At 38.4% G+C, this 17,730-nt stretch overlaps 1 protein-coding gene across 3 annotated transcripts in view; it reads right to left on the bottom strand.

The window, feature by feature from the left end:
• SNTG1 (syntrophin gamma 1) overlaps window positions 1–17,730 on the bottom strand; it is a 703,177-nt gene that overhangs the window by 269,930 nt on the left and 415,517 nt on the right. For all 3 annotated transcript variants that reach the window (XM_053558928.1, XM_053558930.1, XM_053558929.1), the window contains exons 4-7: window positions 16,005–16,061; window positions 5,872–5,929; window positions 4,700–4,743; window positions 4,570–4,611 (exon numbers count right to left, since the gene is read on the bottom strand). In XM_053558928.1, the coding sequence (XP_053414903.1) occupies window positions 4,570–4,611; window positions 4,700–4,743; window positions 5,872–5,929; window positions 16,005–16,061 (201 nt within the window). The remainder of the gene's footprint in view (window positions 1–4,569; window positions 4,612–4,699; window positions 4,744–5,871; window positions 5,930–16,004; window positions 16,062–17,730) is intronic.

Here is a 17,730-nt window from a genome sequence, read left to right as displayed (position 1 = left end):
CTTATTAAGTAAAATTAAAATGTGGCTGAGGAGATATAGAGATTACAACCAGCTTAACATGCCCTGGGTTCAGTGGTAAGGAAAGTATCGTTAATTTTAACATCAGCCCTGGTGACAGATCCAATTCTCCTTGAAAAAAAAAAAAATTGTGCATTAAAGACTTTGGTGTTTTGGAGGTACGACTCATGAGAAATAAAATGTGTTCACATGGAACATAAACCTGGTTCACATGGACCTTCTGCTAGAAGAAACAAGAAACTCTGTTTTTCAAAGTGCCAAGCCAGTCTTGTGAGGGGTTCCAGCCAGAATTGGTGAAAGCAGCTTGGCATAGAAAACAGCACTGCCATCTGTCCTGTCTCCACGCAGCACTGCCCAGGGCCCAAGTGCATCCCACACCTACACAGCAATTCCCCAGGGAGGTGAGCAGGAAGAAGGCTGGTGACAAGCCAGTGATGGCATTTGGTGGCTTTTTGAAGCCTGACTGACTTCATTTTGTACTGGCTGATTCCGTCTTGTGCACAGTTTAAAACTTTGCAGCCCCCACTTCCTCTCCCCTCACATATTGTTACAGGCGCCTGAACACATACTCCATGCAGGAACAGAAAGATAAGTTTAGATCACAAGACCTTGAAAACTCCCACTTGTATCTAAAACCTGCTCTTCTTCAAGGCCTTTTGTGCCCTCTATAAACTCGAATCTTGCAAGTTTTGCTTCCATATCTGCTTCACTCTTAGAAACCTCCCCCCACCAACTGAAAGCACAAGTTAAAATTCCTGCTCCCCTGCTTCTCTGGGCCAAGAGCTTTTTTCAGGTATAATCCTCTCTTGGTGCCAGCTAAATAAAAGGACCCTAAAACTCTATTGGACTCAGTGTGCTGGGGTAATTCTTGGTAATCCCACTTGCGTTTGGGTACAATAGCTTCAATAACATCTGACGGTTCTTGACTGCCAGGCATATACTAGGAGTTTCATACAAATTATTATTATTCAACCCCCATAACAAGTATTAGTAGCTCCTTTTCACTCATGAGTAAGAAAGCAACAGAAAGGGTTACTTCTTTTGCCTAAAATTGCACCATCAGTAAGTGTTGGAGCTAGTATTTGCATACAACTGTGTGCAATTGTTTGCTTTCCACTGAAGACTTATATACACACCACTTTCATCCCCAAGCAGCACTTTGCACTGGTTCTCATTTTCCTTAATGAGGAAACTTTGTGAGCTTCCCCTCTTTAGCCATCACCCAGCAAGGAGAAAGCCTTGGGGGGAGATGGGTTAAGTCTGGAATTGACGGATGGCACTCCCAGACTGGTGCCATGAGATACAAACACAGGAGATTCAAATGTGTCAGTGATCTAATGCTAGGCATGTGGGTAAAGATTATATCCCCAAATCTACTGAGTGTCTTCAGTGGACAAGGTAGAATTCTCCTAGGTAGATCAAACCTTGTAATTCCAACAAAGAAGTATCAGCTCCACTGTGGAAGCCTTCCTGACAGTGAAGCTGATTGGAGTGTGAATGCAGGATTTCTGACAGTATCAATTAATAGAACAGGAGAATAATAGAAAAATTACATGCACACATAACATTTTCCCAGACCTGCCAATTTGCTCCTGAATTTGGAACTCTACAACGGATGTGGAGTATCAGTGTGCTATATCAGAACCACCCACATTCTCCACACTTGCTGTGTCTTTTCATGGAAGTTCATTCCTTAATGGTTAATTAATATCTCTGTCACACTGAGGTCTATTCAGTGCATCAATGCACTCAGGTAATAGGCAGTGGGGGACAAAAGCATCTAACAGCTTTTAGAAAGTCAAAGAATGGAATATTAGTGCCTAAGTATGAATAGGAAGCTTATAGGTATGTTTCAAAGCTGGTAGGGTTAAGCTTTTCAAAACAATTTATTATGAAGGAACATACATAATTTGCAATACCATTCTGAATTTCTTTCCAGTCTAACAGAATGAGCACCAGTGAGAAGTAGAATTATTAGTGCATTCTTGATCTTTCAGGCTGCACTAATCTGTTTAATTGAAGCTCCATCTCACTCTGTCTAAGCAGGCTGCCTGCCTCCAAAGGGCAAATCGCATCGCATCTAACAGCATGTGCTTTTAAAAGAGAATGCACTTGTTTTTACTCCCTGGATAATGAGTTTAAAATCACTTGGCACTTTTGAAAAAAGACTCAAGTTACATGTGTCTTTGCTTATGTGGCTATATTTAAAATTGACATGTGGGTCTGTAGAAGAGAGGGCTCTGCGTTGTATTTTCTGTTGCTTAAAAACTGCTCTAAAACACTGATTTTCTCTGCACATATATGAAGGATTTGAGACCTGAAATACACACACATACACACACACACACATATATGGCATGTTATGTTAAGAAATATACACACTCTCAAGTGTGTGTGTGTGTGTGTGTTTTAATATGCCATTTGTAGGATAATATTTAGAAATAAACATATCCTACATCAAGCACATAAAGTGAACTCAGTGTGAGTTTAAAATGACTTGCTTTTCTTCCAGAGGCTTAAGGGACCTGGGCCCCCCCTGGGACACATGCAGAGTTGGCTTGCCTGGAGTTAAAAATTCCACAAGTCCATTCTCTGAAGCTGTACACCCCGTGAAGCCTGAGATCAAAGGGCATGCCTCCCTTCCTCAGAGATATGGGCCAGAGGGTTGACGTATGTTAACAACATATTGTCAGAGGTCTCTAGGTGCTCTGCCCTGAGGGAAAGACACAGTCGTTACTTCATACTGAGTAAACTGAGTGAACACTTGAAGATAGTCTTCCATTAAATCTGTTCCCCTGTGGCTACTTTCTTCTTTGTGATCTTTATCTAGATACCTGCTCAGAGATTAGTCAGTGTCTAGAAGAAGATGTTTACTGCAAAAGTGATTGTATTGATATGGTAACAGGATATTTCCTTTCAAGTTAATTTAAGATACGTAAAATGAGGTAATGGTGAAACTAACAGATAATAAATTAAGTGTGTACTTGACTAGAAAGGTATAAAATCAAAACCCTGAATAAAGAATTTTGCTACATGCCATCCCATCCCGTGTAGTCTGTTTCTTGACTTAATAATTACAGGAGCAAGTTTACACCCACGGCAAAGCTGCTGTTTTTTGCATCTCCGGTCACGCAACACCATTTAGCACGGAGTGGCAACAGGATGGCCAAGATCCTATTTTGAGAAGACAAAATAACATGATGACCTCTAAGGAGCCTTGATCAATTATGCTGGGAGCTCCCAGTAGAAACCCTCTTCATATCATTCCTTGTGTAGCCATGGCTTTTCACAGACACTTGAGAAAGCCTCTCTGAGGTCTGAAATCTATCAACATAATTGTCTGCAAATAGCTTTTAACAGAGGAGCAATGTATTCAAAAGCCAAATAAACTAGAGCTGTGAGAAGCAAGAGGCTTACAGTGTTTTTCATTTTGGTTGACCCTTGAGTATACACTTTGAAACACAATTTCTCCTCTACTCCTTCCCATAGGAGCTGATACAGAAATTCAGTGAAGGTTTCAGAGTGACTTTTAATCAACCATGACAGACATTTCCCAGAATGCTGAGCACAGCCCAGCTCCTTCTGAACCCTGTTTTATGCAGCCTCACCATCCCTACGCAAGCTCCTCGGAAGTGTGGTTTTAGAGGATGCCTACAATAGAACCACTTAGGCTGGTTGTTAAAATCCAATTACTAGGCCCAGTCCAACTTGCTGAAATAGAGTATCTCATCCCAGGGCCTCAGAATCTGTGCATTCACAAACATCCAAGGAAGGTAAAGCTTGATGACTGCTCTGCCTAGTGCTAAATCTGCCTTGAGATTAACCCCCTCTCTCCCCACTTCTATACTTCTCTCTCACACACACACACAGAATCTTTATTTGCTCTTCCATTTGTCCCTAGGTATCTCTAGAAGATTTGGTCCAGCCTCCACATGCACAGTGCCCCATCCACAGATGTACCAGTCCCTTACATAAAATGATGCAGTTGGTGGACATCCCCTGTGCACATCTTCCCACATACTTTAAGCCATCTTTATACCTAATACAATGAGATGGTATGTAAGTAGTTTTTGTACTGTATTTTAGTGTTTTTTTGTGTGCTATTTTGTATTATTGTATTATTATTTTTTATTGTTTTTCCCCACATATTTTCTATCAGTGTTTGGTTAAACGTACCAATGGAGAGTGTGGGTATGCAGAGGAACCAATGCACTGTGTGGGCATCTGCAGGCATAAAGGTATTGTTTATAACCTTTCAAACATTTGCAAAGGCTTAGAGATATATTTAGTGGACATTGACTGGTAGGGATTAATAGAAAAATTAAAAAAACATATTAAACAACTATCCCTAAGTATTTCATCTTGGATAATATTCACTGAACATTTTTTTCTAATAGGAAAAAAATTCAACCAAGAGATCATTTGATAGCCCACTGGACCAATGTCATATCTTTGTAATGAATGAAATGAAAAAATTGTGGCAAGGCAGTAATGCATTTAATCCTTATGGCACATGGGGAAAATTATGACATTAAGGAAAAGTCAACTCACCACTTCTTCATGTCTGCATTTTCTCACATTAATTCCATTTATCTGCAATGAAAAGAAGGGCATAGTTTCACCTGGTCTATGGTAAACCTACTCAATGTTTGGTTACGCTGTAATAAGGGTAAGTGTGTACCTGTAGAATTGCATCCCCAATGAAGAGCAGTCCTGAAAGTTCCGCTATTGAATAAAAAAGGACAATTGATAATGCAGCAACTACTTGCAGATGAAAAAGTTTTTAATTAAATAAAGGCAAAACCTGTAAATGAAACAAGAACTTAAGTGTTTTATATGATTTGTGTCTTAAAAGGTCCATAAAGAATGGAAATTCAAAAAAATAATGTGACTTAGTCCACTTCAATCACTAAAACACAACACAAGATGTTTCTATTTAGTTCTCCTACTTCAGGTTTCTGGTTGCTACAAATTGGTCATTCTTTTGATGGTGGATGACCAAATTTTCTCATGCACTTACAATTTTTAGGCCTTTGTGAAAAAGTCTGAGATGTAGACATTTAATCCATCAGATATGGAATTGGCTCCAAGTTCACTTTTATTTTTATTTAAGTAATTAATTAGTTTGTTCATTTTGAGACAGAGTCTCACTTGGTCACCCTTGGTAGAGTGATGTGGTGTCTTAGCTCACAGCAACTTCAGATTCTTGGTTTCAAGAAATCCTCTTGTCTCAGCCTCCCGAGTAGCTGGGACTACAGGCACCTGCCACAATGCCTGGCTATTTTTTAGAGATGGGGTCTCAGTCTGGCTCAAGCTGGTCTCAAACCTGTGAGCTCAGGCAATCTATCCACCTCAGCCTCCCAAGTTCTGAGATCATAGGTGTGAGACACCACGCTCGGCCCCCCAAGTTCGCTTTCAAACATGACATTGTTTTACTGATTTAGGTCAGTATAACAGTGGCTTTATATCTCCATTGCTTTTACTGGATAAGCTTCAACTGAAAGTCTGACTAATGAAAGTTGCATAAGAGAACTGGAAAACAAATACCTAACATTGTGTGACTTGTCATTATTAGCTTTGTTTGTTTAAAGAAACGATTGAAAAGCTATGCAGTCCCTAATTCATGCCTGGTCCTTAATTATCTCTCAGTCTTGCTCGGCTTCTGTGAGAGAAGCACTCCTGCAAAGTGATAAAGGGTGAGGACTCAGGAATCAAACTTCCCAACTTACTGCCAGATCTAGGGGATCTGAAGCTCATCACTCATAGGCTAATTTGTGATTTGAAAGTTTGTCACTCTTTAAAAACAATGACTTACAAAAGAATGGTCACTGTACGATTCTCTGAACATGTTACCTCTTTGTTCCTTGGAGATTTTTGAAACAACAACTGGAATGTTATGTTCTGCTCCTCCCTGAAAAGAGGAAATCATATGTTATACATCTTAATCTAAAAAAACACGGCTTTTAGTTAAGAAACTACACAGCGTATGAAGGGAATGTTGAGTAGATACCAGGCAGAATTTAAATAAACTTGTGGAATTTCTCCACTAAGTAGAGTGTGCTCCCATGAAACTTATCTACCTGCTTAGAATTATGCTCAGACTTCCAATAATTAATAACCACTGCCCTTGAAATTTTTAAATTATCAAAATATCAATTATGACTTTATATAAATATTCCTTTCAGTGTGTAGCAATGCTATCCATTGTAGGGATTTTTATTTAGGATTCTAAACACCAAATAATTATGTATTTCTGCTATCTGGCTAAATTGGTGAGTAAGTGGTACAGGGACCTCTTTGGATGGGAAGGGATCAAAGAGACCTTTACCTGCACAAATGGATGAACCAAATCAGAATGTGCATTTGAATGATGAAGAGATTCATCCAACACTTCTTAATTAGTGTGAGAATCTTCCTTGTGTAGGAGCACATACTAAACAATTTATAGAATAAAATAAACTATCAAGAATATTCAGTAGTGCTTTGTTATTTGACCAAATAAGATATGAAAAAAGAAAGACAAATGAGTAAACTAAACTGGTGTAAAGTAAAATAAAATAATACCTTAAAATTATTCTATAAAGATCCTATTTCTTTACTATAAAGTTGAGAAGGTTGAAAGCTGTAGTTGAAAAATCAAGTAAGTACATTAAAGAAAGAAATGTGCCATAGAAAAGAAGCACTTCTCACACTGGATGGTTGAAAAGACCATCTCTAAACTCCTGTGGAGTTCCTCTAGTTTCAGAATATGTAAACTTCTAACCTTTTTACTTTTTAAAGGATAAAAAAATTATTTTAGCACCAACACCTTTTCCCCATGAATGCCCATTTTTAACACTGAATTTCCAGCATGCTTCAATATAAGATAGTCAACAGTTTTTGAGAAAAATAGTGGTATTCATTTTTGTTGTTGTTGCAAATTGAGTCCTTTCTAGTTCTGGAATATTAGGAAGAAAGGATAAATAAGGTAGTGAAGATGGTCCCGCTCAGGTTGAATTTTAAGCCCACTACTCAACCAACCCACTTCTCCTCACTATTTTCCATCAACCCACTGTCGATCTACTCTACCTTCAAGACACTGGCAGAGGCTACGACTCCTAATTTGAGTTCTGCCTTTTAGGTTATATGTCCCTAACAGGCAACTAACCAATCCAAAATGACCCTGCCTCTGGCCTAATCAAGAGAATTGTGATTTGTACCTGACAGTGTGATGGATTTTATCCTAGAGCAGTCTAACAATTAAGATTTAATAAGTAAAAATAAATAAATAAATAAATAATGAGTTAAATGACATGGCATTAACGTTCTAAATAATATTAGAACCAATCCATTCTAAAACCTTTCATATTTATTAGTTTAGACTCCAAGTTCCCAATCCCTTATCTTCTATTCTAGGCTCCCTGCATTATACTTACTTGCTTCCAACCTGCTCTTTATTTCTTAACGCTTACTCTTTATTTTTCCTTCCCATCCCTAACTCATACATATGTTTCTTCAGGGTATTTAAAGTTTTGTTAGTTTGTCTTGTGTGTTGATATAACCCCAGGGCATGGGATGGTACCTGCTGTATCGTGGAAAGGATTGCTAAATTGAAGGAATGAATGAATCAATGAAGTCTAAAGCTTTGGGGGCCTAGTTTACACTTGCTGACAGCTTCTAGAGATACTTTGAAATTAGAAGGGACGTAAAGAATACATCTGCATCTCTTAGAAGAAAAAACTGTGAACTCAATAAAGCATTCGCAGATGAGCTCGGGGGTAGTGCGAAAAGGTGAAAAAATGCTGCAGATATTGTGGGTCAGACATCTGGGCAGGCACAATACTCAAAAGTGGATTTGGTCAGAGCGGCTGTCATGGGCAGGTTTCCCTTCCAGTGTTTTTCTGTTTCTTGCTGTTCTCTCTTTCCACTACTGAGTCCAAAGATTTTTTAATGCTCAGATTTTTAATGCAAGTTACCAAGTTGGGGTCCATCTAGAGAAAAGGCTGCTCAGATAGAGATCTTCCGAGGGTTGACTCAGTAATCCCATCCCCCCTCAGTATTCAGATTTGTACAATAGTCCCCCCCTCATCTCCTATTTCCCCTCCAGTGGTTTCAGGTATTTCAGGCACAATCCCACAAGGCATTTTGAGAGAGAGAAAAACCATATCACATAACTTTTTCTACAGCATATTGTTATAAGTTCTATTTTATTATTAGTTATTGTTGTTAAACATTTACTGTACCTACTTCATAAATTAAACCTTAGCATATGTATGTACACATGGGAAAAAAACATACTATATATGTACTACGTAGATACCTAGGTACACACACAGGCTATATATAGGGCTTCATCAATACTGTCTGTGGTTTCAAATGTCCAGTGGGGGGTCTTGGAACCTAGCACCTGCTGACTAGTGCTGCTACTGTAATTACCTGTGAAGGGTAAGATGTAACTGACCCCTATTTTGTCAACATTTTTCTTTCCTATGTAAACTTTCTCCTAAAACTTGAGTGGCTTGAATTCAGACATGGTGTTTATTATTACCATATTCTTCTGCTTTTAAATCAGATATTTGTAGCCCTGAGATAATTTTTTTAATTTATTTAAGAAAACAACATCATTAATTAGAAAATTTTAAGACAAAATTCAGAAGATAAAACTGGAACTTAAAAATCACAATACCTTCATTAATTGGACAAAATCTGACAACAGTCCGGCTCTATTAAAGTTAATTAGATTTCGTTTAGGACCTAAAAGGGAACTTAAGGTTTTCTAGTTGAGAATCAAATTATGCGGCTCATCCTGTTGAAGCAGGTGACAGGCTTCCCACTGTTCTCAGAAAGACAATGCAAACTTTTGACACCCCTTCCTTCTGCAGCCTGGGCAGCCGCCGGGTTGCAGTGCTGAGCATAGAGGCCTTCAGTATTCTGTTCCCCCTGTGGGGCCAGTCTGTTCTTTACTCTGAACCAGACAAATGCCTACTCACGTTGAAATTTCGGCTAAAAGACTCCTCCTTCAGTGTCTCTTAAGGTGAGTTACTTCCGTAGTGGGAGCCATGGCTGTGATTTACCTTTATTCACCTAACAATTTGATCAATGTCTGCTTTCCCACTGGAGTGGAAATGGCCTGAGGTCACCATCTTCTCCCTGGGTGCCCTTGACCCAGGGGCATGTGTCTGTGTGTATTTGGAGGGGTTGGAGTTTGAGGGGTGTGACTCAAAATCCTGGATCTCCAGTATTTGGTGAAACCCAAGACTGGGAAAAGGCAGGCAGTGTTGTGAACAGCCCATGTAATAATGCCACAGACTTCCTTCAACTTGGTTGTATTCTTTTTACAAAGCATAGTTGATTTTATGCCCAGCTTTGTGGGCATAGGGACATAAAGTTCCATCTAAAGCATTTTGAGGACTTTATACGATGGTTTGCCAGTGTAGCTGTGAAACAGCACCAAATCAAACCTGTAATGCTTCAGGGCATCGAGAATCTTCCCAAATAAATCTTTTTAGTTCAATAGTTTTATATTCCAATGAACCAATCAACCAATCGATCATATTCTGGACTTTGGAAAAAAAGAAGAAGAAGAAGAAGAAGAAAGAAAAACAGAAGAAGATGCATAGACCTCCCCAATATTCTTTTATTTAGAATAAGGAAAATACCTATAAGCAGATAACACAGGAATCTGGGTTAAGAAACGGACAGGCCTGGAAGAGGCAACTGAAAAATCACCTAAAACAATGTGGACAAGAACCCTAAATGCAACCTTTATCCCCCAAATCACTCAGTTTGCATTTGGCAAAGTTAATTATCTTTACTATGTACTATACCATCGCTTTCATGTGAAAGTCCCACATAAGGAAATCTATAAAGAGAAAAGAGAGATTAGGGGTTGAGCAGGGCTGGGTCACGGGAGACAGCGGTAAAGAGGTGGCAGCTACAGGGAATAGGCTTCTTCTTCGTCTTCTTTTTTTTTTTTTTTTGGCTGGGGCTGGGTTTGAACCCACCACCTCCGGCCTATGGAGCTGGTGCCCTACCCCTTTGAGCCACAGGCACTGCCCAGGAATAGGCTTCTTCTTAAGAGGAAGTAATGCTCTGAAGTTGACTGCAGTGATGATTTCACAGATCTGTGGATACACTAAAAACATCTGAATTTACACCCTAAATGGGTAAACTGTGTGCGATGTGAATTATATCTCAATAAAACTGTTTAGTAAAAACACTAATGGTCTCTGAAAAAATAATTGGCAGTGTTTTCAACTGGTTCTTGGGACTAATCTATAATGTCTAATGTCTGAGCTACAATATTTGCCTGTGATCTGTTTTTTCATTGGAAAGGTACACACCCATCTTATCTGTGGTGTAAACAGGTAACTCAGACTTTAGTAAAAAGAATGGGAGGACAGAAGGGAGAGAAAGGTAGTGTTCTTCAAAAACATCTGCCCAGAAATGGCTAATAAGTTAAAAGGCAGAAATATATTACAGTTACGTTACAGATATTTTAATTTTGAAAATTTGATATGATTAGTATACAATCCTTGATACTGGGAAATTACTTGTTTGATCCTGGTCATTTTTATACATTTACTTCAGTTTTAAATAAACCAGAATGTTAGTAACATAGAAAAGAAACTCGATTCATGTCCCAGGTATAAAATTTAGAGATTATTTAATCCAGGTTTATAGCTCTGAACATTGTTATTAAGAGTAACGACTTTGCCATCAGCTTTATGTGGGTTTCAGGCCCAGCTCTGCCACTTATAACCATGACAATGAAATTCTTGATACGTAATCTTACCGTCTGTGAGGAGATGATAGTACTTGTCTACTTTGTGGAATCATAAAACCACATTAAATAGCATGTAAAGTATTTAACTCAGATTCTGGCACTTAATAAGCAAGTCATACATATTAGCAATTATTACCTATAAATAACAAGATGATTAGGGGTGATAATAATAATTATAATTATATATTTGATTGCTGCAAAGTTAAAGCTGCCAAACAGAAATCACCTTTGATTGCATACATTACTTAATGAACTTAGATAATTTATTTTTACAATAAGAAAAGTTGTGACAGTTGGAAATTACCCCATAAAATATTTTTCTATTCATAATATTTAAAACATCTTCTCCCTAAAAGGTAATTTTTTAAATGGTAACAAATGAGATGCACTTTAATCATATGCAAATGGTAATATTGTATTTTAAAAGACATGGAAGATAAAGTCTCAGAAGGACAAGATAGTGGCTTGCTTTACCGTCGCCATCCCTGTGGCTATTCTTAGAAGAATGAGACAAAAATACAAAAATATTGAGCTCTGTGATGCAAAGTGTGGTTGTTTCTGTGGTTATAGTCGTGGAGACCATTACGTTATTTAGAGAAGTGGTAGGGGCCAGAGAGGAAGCAGAAAATGCCAGCAGGAAGGGAGCCGCGCCAGGCCCCAGGGTCTGCAGGGTCCCCTCGGGCAGGAAGGGCCTGTAGGAAACTACACCAGGCACCAGCCAGCCTGATGAACACGACCCCTGCAAAGGAAGCAGTTTCTGTTGAGAGAAAGGGATGTGATTGTGAAGGTCAGTGGTTCTTCTGTACAGTTTTTGAGGAAACTCAGATGTGGGCTTTGTGGAAATTGGAAACAAGTAATACTGAAGGGCCAACTAATACAGGACAGAAAGCACATGAGGTTAAAGACTCATGAAAGAAGTTAGATTGAGGGATAATTAACAGGCAGGAAAGAACGGACAAAGACCCCGAGTTATAGCCGGCAGGGAACGCCTCTGACAGGCAGCCTGAGAGGAAAACCTCTTCAAGCAGCGAGGCTTCCTGCAGTACTGGGATCAGGAGTGAGCAGGGTCCAAAAGCCAGAGAAGGGTCCTGATGCTGTCAGGGTCAGGATAAAGGTCTCTGAAAGACAGACAGGCGTAAATGTGCACGGATCAAGCCTCCAAATTCCATCTCATTAACATTCTGACTTAGTTACTTACTTCATCTTTCTAGATTTGCCAAAATGCAACAAACTGCAAACTTTCAAACAAATACAAGAAGGAATGGGAAAGCAGAGAAAAGGTAACATATTCCAGAAGTGGGGAACATGCCCGGAGGTAAAAAGAATACTTTCCTCCCCAGGAGGCAGGATTTTGGGAGCAAGTGCGTGGGCCCCTGGGGGCCCCTTCCTGGGCAGGGCGCCCTCCACCCACACAGCAGGAGCAGAAGTCTGCCCCTGAGCTCAGAGGTCACTTTTGTTTCTGTTTTATTTATTATTGTTGTTGTTGTTGTTATTTAGAATTACGTGGATATGTAGGTAATTTGGGTCTCTACATTTTCATGCTAAAATATTTCAGTTATAAAATGATATGATTTTAGGAATCTAAAGGATAAATGTGTCTATCAAGGAAAATCAGTGATCCCCACATAAAATCTCAATGTCCCTGATGTCAGGCGTTCTCAGATGGCTGCGTTGGAACTTGAGTGTCTACAATTTGGGGCTATGATTTGAAAAAAAGCAGTAAGTATGTCAGTCTCAGAGTTTATAAGCAATTCCCAGAATGCAAACCACAAAGTGTGTTAAGGAGCAAACTTAAACAATAACGGTAAGGGAGACAGACATGATTTGAAGAAAAACAAATTAAAATGTACTTAAGCCATATTTTAAAAATTTAAACCTAACACAACATTCTTTTCATTTCTATTGAATTTATACTTTCCTATCATTCTTTGGTATTTGAGGCATTTTTGAGAGACAGCCCCCTCAGCAGGCCCTGCATCACAGCTGTTATCGGCCCTTCCAGGCAGAGTCAAAATCCTGGAATTCAGTTGCCAGACCTGTAACTGTCTTAATTCTAAGCCACACACACAGCTTGGTCCAAGAAGTGTCAACATTGTCTCATACAAGGTAAAGAAAAGAAATGGAGGTAAAAGCCAACTTGTATCTCACCACCAACGTAGAACCCTGCCAGCAACTCTTTTGCCTGGACAGAGGGCTGGGAGGAGACCAGGACTGGACAGAGGGCTGGAAGGGAGACATCAAGGGTTTGGGGACGTGGTGGCTGCAGGGACTGCAAGCTGCCAGTCACCTCCAGCCACAGAGGCACGTTAGTAGACAGAGCCTCACAAACAGACCCACAGGGAAGCGCCTCCGTGTTGCACCTCCCCACTGCTGTGGCACTGAGTGCACCAGCAGGGGTGAGGCTTTGCCACCCCCACTGTGGAGACTGTGGCAGGAACATCCTGGTGCCAAGATGTGCTGGGAGTGCAGAGTGTGGCCAGCTCCTATTACACGACTTTAGTGTTTTCTGACACAAAGCGCGGTGGCTCACACCTGTAATCCCAGCACTCTGGGAGGCCAAGGCAGGTGGATTGCCTGAGCTCACAGGTTGGAGACCAGCCTGAGCCAGAGCAAGACCCCCGTCTCTAAAAATAGCCAGGGGTTGTGGCGGTGCTAGTAGTCCCAGCTACTGAAGGAGGATCGGCTTCAGCCTGCGGGGTTGAGGTTGCTGTGAGCTGTGATGCCACAGCACTCTACCGAGGGTGACAAAGTGAGACTTTGTCTCCAGGAAAAAAAGAAAAATTCTTACCCCTCATCCAATTTTTTAGAAAGTATTTTTGAAAGTAAAACTGAAGTACCGCATGTCCTGAGTATATCAGAGTCACTGGTAAATGCCACCTTCCTTATGCTCCTCCAGTCAAGATGGGAAAGGCTTTATTAATAATAAACCTCACTACAAATCCTCCTCATATGCCGGCCATGATTGCTTAACTAAAGCGAGTAAGGGCAAAACATAGACTTATAGATTGATGCACATATTTATATTAGTGGCTTAAATTGCTCAGGAAACTAAAAATACATAGTTCAACCATAAAATTTTAATTCTGCTTTGAGCCTAAAATGAACCTTGTAAAAAAATGTTTATTTTATATATTTAATTCACGAGCCTAAAGAGTATAGTCCTAAAAGGCAGAGTAGTCTATCCAGTTCACACAATGACAGGAAACAGAGGTCTGGATAGTAACTGCTATTTAAAAGAACGAAATAACAAATTTTGATATAAATAACCATAATGACAGATAGTTAAAAAAAAAAAAAAAAAAGAAAGGCAAAATTCAGAGTTGAGTACTGGTAAAGCTCAACTGCAAAACCATATAAAGTATTTCTTTGGGATGAACAGTTTCTAATCAGTGTATGTGTGTCATAGGGTCTTAAAATAGTGGGAGTTTTGGGTCTAACCTCCTAATCTATGATGCCGAGCACAGTTCCAATGTTACTTTTGTGGTCAATAATTTGAATGGGGAAATACATATAGTACTTACTTAGTTCAGCAAGTTATTTATCATGTCTATAATATTTTTTGAGTTGGACTAATTAGTTTTTTGAATGAAAAGATTCATTTAATAAAATTATTTATGCTTTAAGAACTATTTAGTTTAAAAGTATAGTACTTAATAAAAATAAACAGCATTGTGTAATTGGGCTTGAGTTATAAATATAAATATTAAATGAAAGGAAAAGAACATTTTTAACTGGCACAAAATTAATCTAGCTTCACTACAAATTCATTCCAGGATCAGCAGAAATGCTTATCTCAGATGAAATTAACTTTCTATTGGATTTCTTTCATGCACTTTCTGGTATCTGTAATGCTACCTTTACATTCTTCACAGAAATCTCCGTAAACATCCTGGCTAAAGGCAAAATTAAACTAAAAGAAAAAGACTTGTCTATTGAGTGATGGAGTTCCCACGAGGTAGTTTCCACCTCCTATAATTTCTACATTTCTCCCTAGTCTTGGCATTAGATAAAGACAAAGTACAAAAAACATTTTAAAACCAATGCTTTGAAATGTACCATTGCATCAAAATTATTAAGAAATGAGTATAATTGTGATGGATGTGTCACTTAGCTCAGTGTAAGAATTTCACATTGTATATCGAAGCAGTGCCCTGAACCCCATAAATGCAGCAATGTACAAAGTTATGATTTAATAAAAAATAATTTAAAAAATATAACCAATGCTTTATACAGTAATATTCCTATCACTGACAACAGCACTGTTCTGTGCTGATGGTTTTTCTGAGTCATGTATTCACAAATTTAATTAGAGCTGATATTCACAAAATTTAGAGTTCCACTTTTCTTCCCATATATGACTTGAGCTGTGTTAAAACTTCATGAAAAGTGTACCTATGATGCAGAAATGATGCAGAAATTATTTTTAACCCTACATAAATACAATGCCTAAACCAAGAATCAAGATAACATTAAATTTCATTTCTCTATACAAAGATGTAGGTTTATTAAGGCCATTAAAGTCATTGAGTAACTCCTCAATATTTATATAATTTGCTGTCCTTTCAAGATTTCTTTTTGGTTTCAATTATAATAAATTTCAAGTGTGGTACATTTCTAATAGTCAATAACATACAGAAATAAAAACCTTTAAAATGTAATAAAAAATGCAAATGAACAGATATGTTTTTCTTTTTTTTTTTTTTTTTGTAATATGAATCCTGTGCTAAAGTGCAAGTGTGCCCTTTGTGTTTGGCAATGTAAAATGAGATCTACTGATTTCTTGAATTAAAAGGAAAAATAAAACAAAGAACATGATGAATAGGCTGTAATTCTGCTTCCTGTCAGGGCTATGGGTATGAAATTTGTTCATGCTCCATTAACCCCAGACCATCATTCCTTCTCTGGTTGGTTAGAGAAAGATGTGCAGAAGGCAACATACGTATAAAATTATAGAAGAAACCAGATCAAGAAAAGGTAATGAGTTATAGCCAATACTGGGTAATATAAAATTCCCAAATGCTTTCCTAAAATGTCTATATCCAAAGGTAAAGCCTGGCCAGGGTACTGTGAGGCTTTCCTACCTAATTTGCATCCTAATCTAAATGTTAAAGAGTGTGCTTTAGCCCTTTCTGTGTAATTTCTAGTCAACAAACTTGACAATACACCAAATTTGAGCTCTCCCAGCGTGGCCTGTGTGAGGATAGGCTGGAAAGGCCGCTACCTTTATGCTTAATCCAAATCCTCCTACTGTCTGTCTTCTGATGGTCACGCTTCTTTCCTGAAAGACAAGATTTTAGAGAGTGGTTAGTGTTTTCCTGATACTTTACTTACACACCATTTTCTTTCTCTGGGGTTTGCTTTTTTTTTTTGTTCCAGGGCTGGGTTAGAGCCCACCACCTCCAGCATATGGGACTGGCGCCTTACTCCTTTGAGCCCCAGGGGCCCCCTAATTTTGCTTTTGATCTTCAAAAAAAAAGAAAGAAAGACTTTTGATAGAATAGAGGCTCCAAATCTTGCAATAAATGTAATATTTTATAAGTATTAAATTGAAAGTCTGTCAAAATAAAAGGACCTACATAGGTGTTAAACTCCTCAATTCTTAAAAATGTAAGTTCCTTTCAATGATTATTTTAGATAGACTGTGGAATCTTAACTTGGTATACTTCTTACCATGTTCATAGTATGTATTTTTTGTTTATCTAGACAGGACAAGTTTTAGGTGAGGTGGAAGTGACTCCACGTCAATAGTAAGGATTATCTTTGTCCCTCAGGGTCTGGCCTCCCCCTCCAGCAGGTCAGAGGCCTGGGGACTGGGTTGTGGAGAAGCCTGCGGGGAGGCAGGGTTGGCAGCAGAGAAATCATTCATGTGTGCATCTCCGATTCAGACAAAATATGCCAGGTTCAAAATAATGACTTGCTTGTTTGAAAACAGAATGGATTGTACACCTAAATAGTAATGATAATGGAATTATCAATTTTTTAAATCAATTTCCTTTTGTCTTCCACAGGAGAAACAGTAATTCAGTCACTGGCTTATGAAATTTAAAAATCACCAAGATGGTGGTATGAGCCACATTTGGACAAATCCTATAATTCCAATTTAAAAAATCAACGTTACTCTGTTATGAGGCTATCATCTCTGCATGATATGTACGGGAGAGGCACATGGGGTGGAGGCTGGAAGCTCTTATTTATAACCTGCTCCATTAACATCAGCCTTCTTGGAACTTCTCCTGTGTAGAACTTATTCAGGAACTGGCTTGTCCACCCTTGTCATCTGATCACTTTATCTCCACAAATGCCCAGTTTATTTGGCTACATTATCTGTTTCCAAATGTAAACACTGCTCTCTTTCTTACAGATGTGAATTCTTTCTCTCACTCTTTTGTTCTTTGGGGGAACAGATAATATCATTTAAAAAGAACTAACAACAAATTTGAAAAAGTGTGACTCTTGCTAAATATGTTCAGATAGAATAAAAATTCATCACTTTGGCAAAATTGAAAAGTTTTCTTTAGCTGAAAATTTAGCTTTTATAATAGAAAAAAAATAATTCTTAAAGAATAAGATGGCTACACCAGAAATTGAGATATACATTTTTTTATTTATTTTGAATAAAAAAGTCTTTGTGGTAGAGATAAATATGAATTCATTTTTAAAATTCAGTGTAAATGAGTAGCATTCCATAACCAAAAGATTTTGGTTTGAAATCATGCTAAGTAATTTCATCTATTTTAAAAATATATATTTTAGTTTTATAATCTCTCATCAAATCATGTTTTCAAATAAGCATTCAGATTATATCTGTGCAGGTAAGATCTGTGTGGATTAAAATGCATGCATAGCAACTTAAAACATAAAGCAAACTACTCATATTAAATAACGCCGTAAACTCTGTGTTTCTATTTGTGGGTCTGCTGTGGCATTAACCCCACAAGTACAGCCAC

This window comes from Nycticebus coucang, chromosome 13 (assembly GCF_027406575.1).
Source record: "Nycticebus coucang isolate mNycCou1 chromosome 13, mNycCou1.pri, whole genome shotgun sequence".
NCBI classification, from domain to species: domain Eukaryota; kingdom Metazoa; phylum Chordata; class Mammalia; order Primates; family Lorisidae; genus Nycticebus; species Nycticebus coucang.
This window is presented reverse-complemented; position numbering and strand designations above follow the sequence as displayed.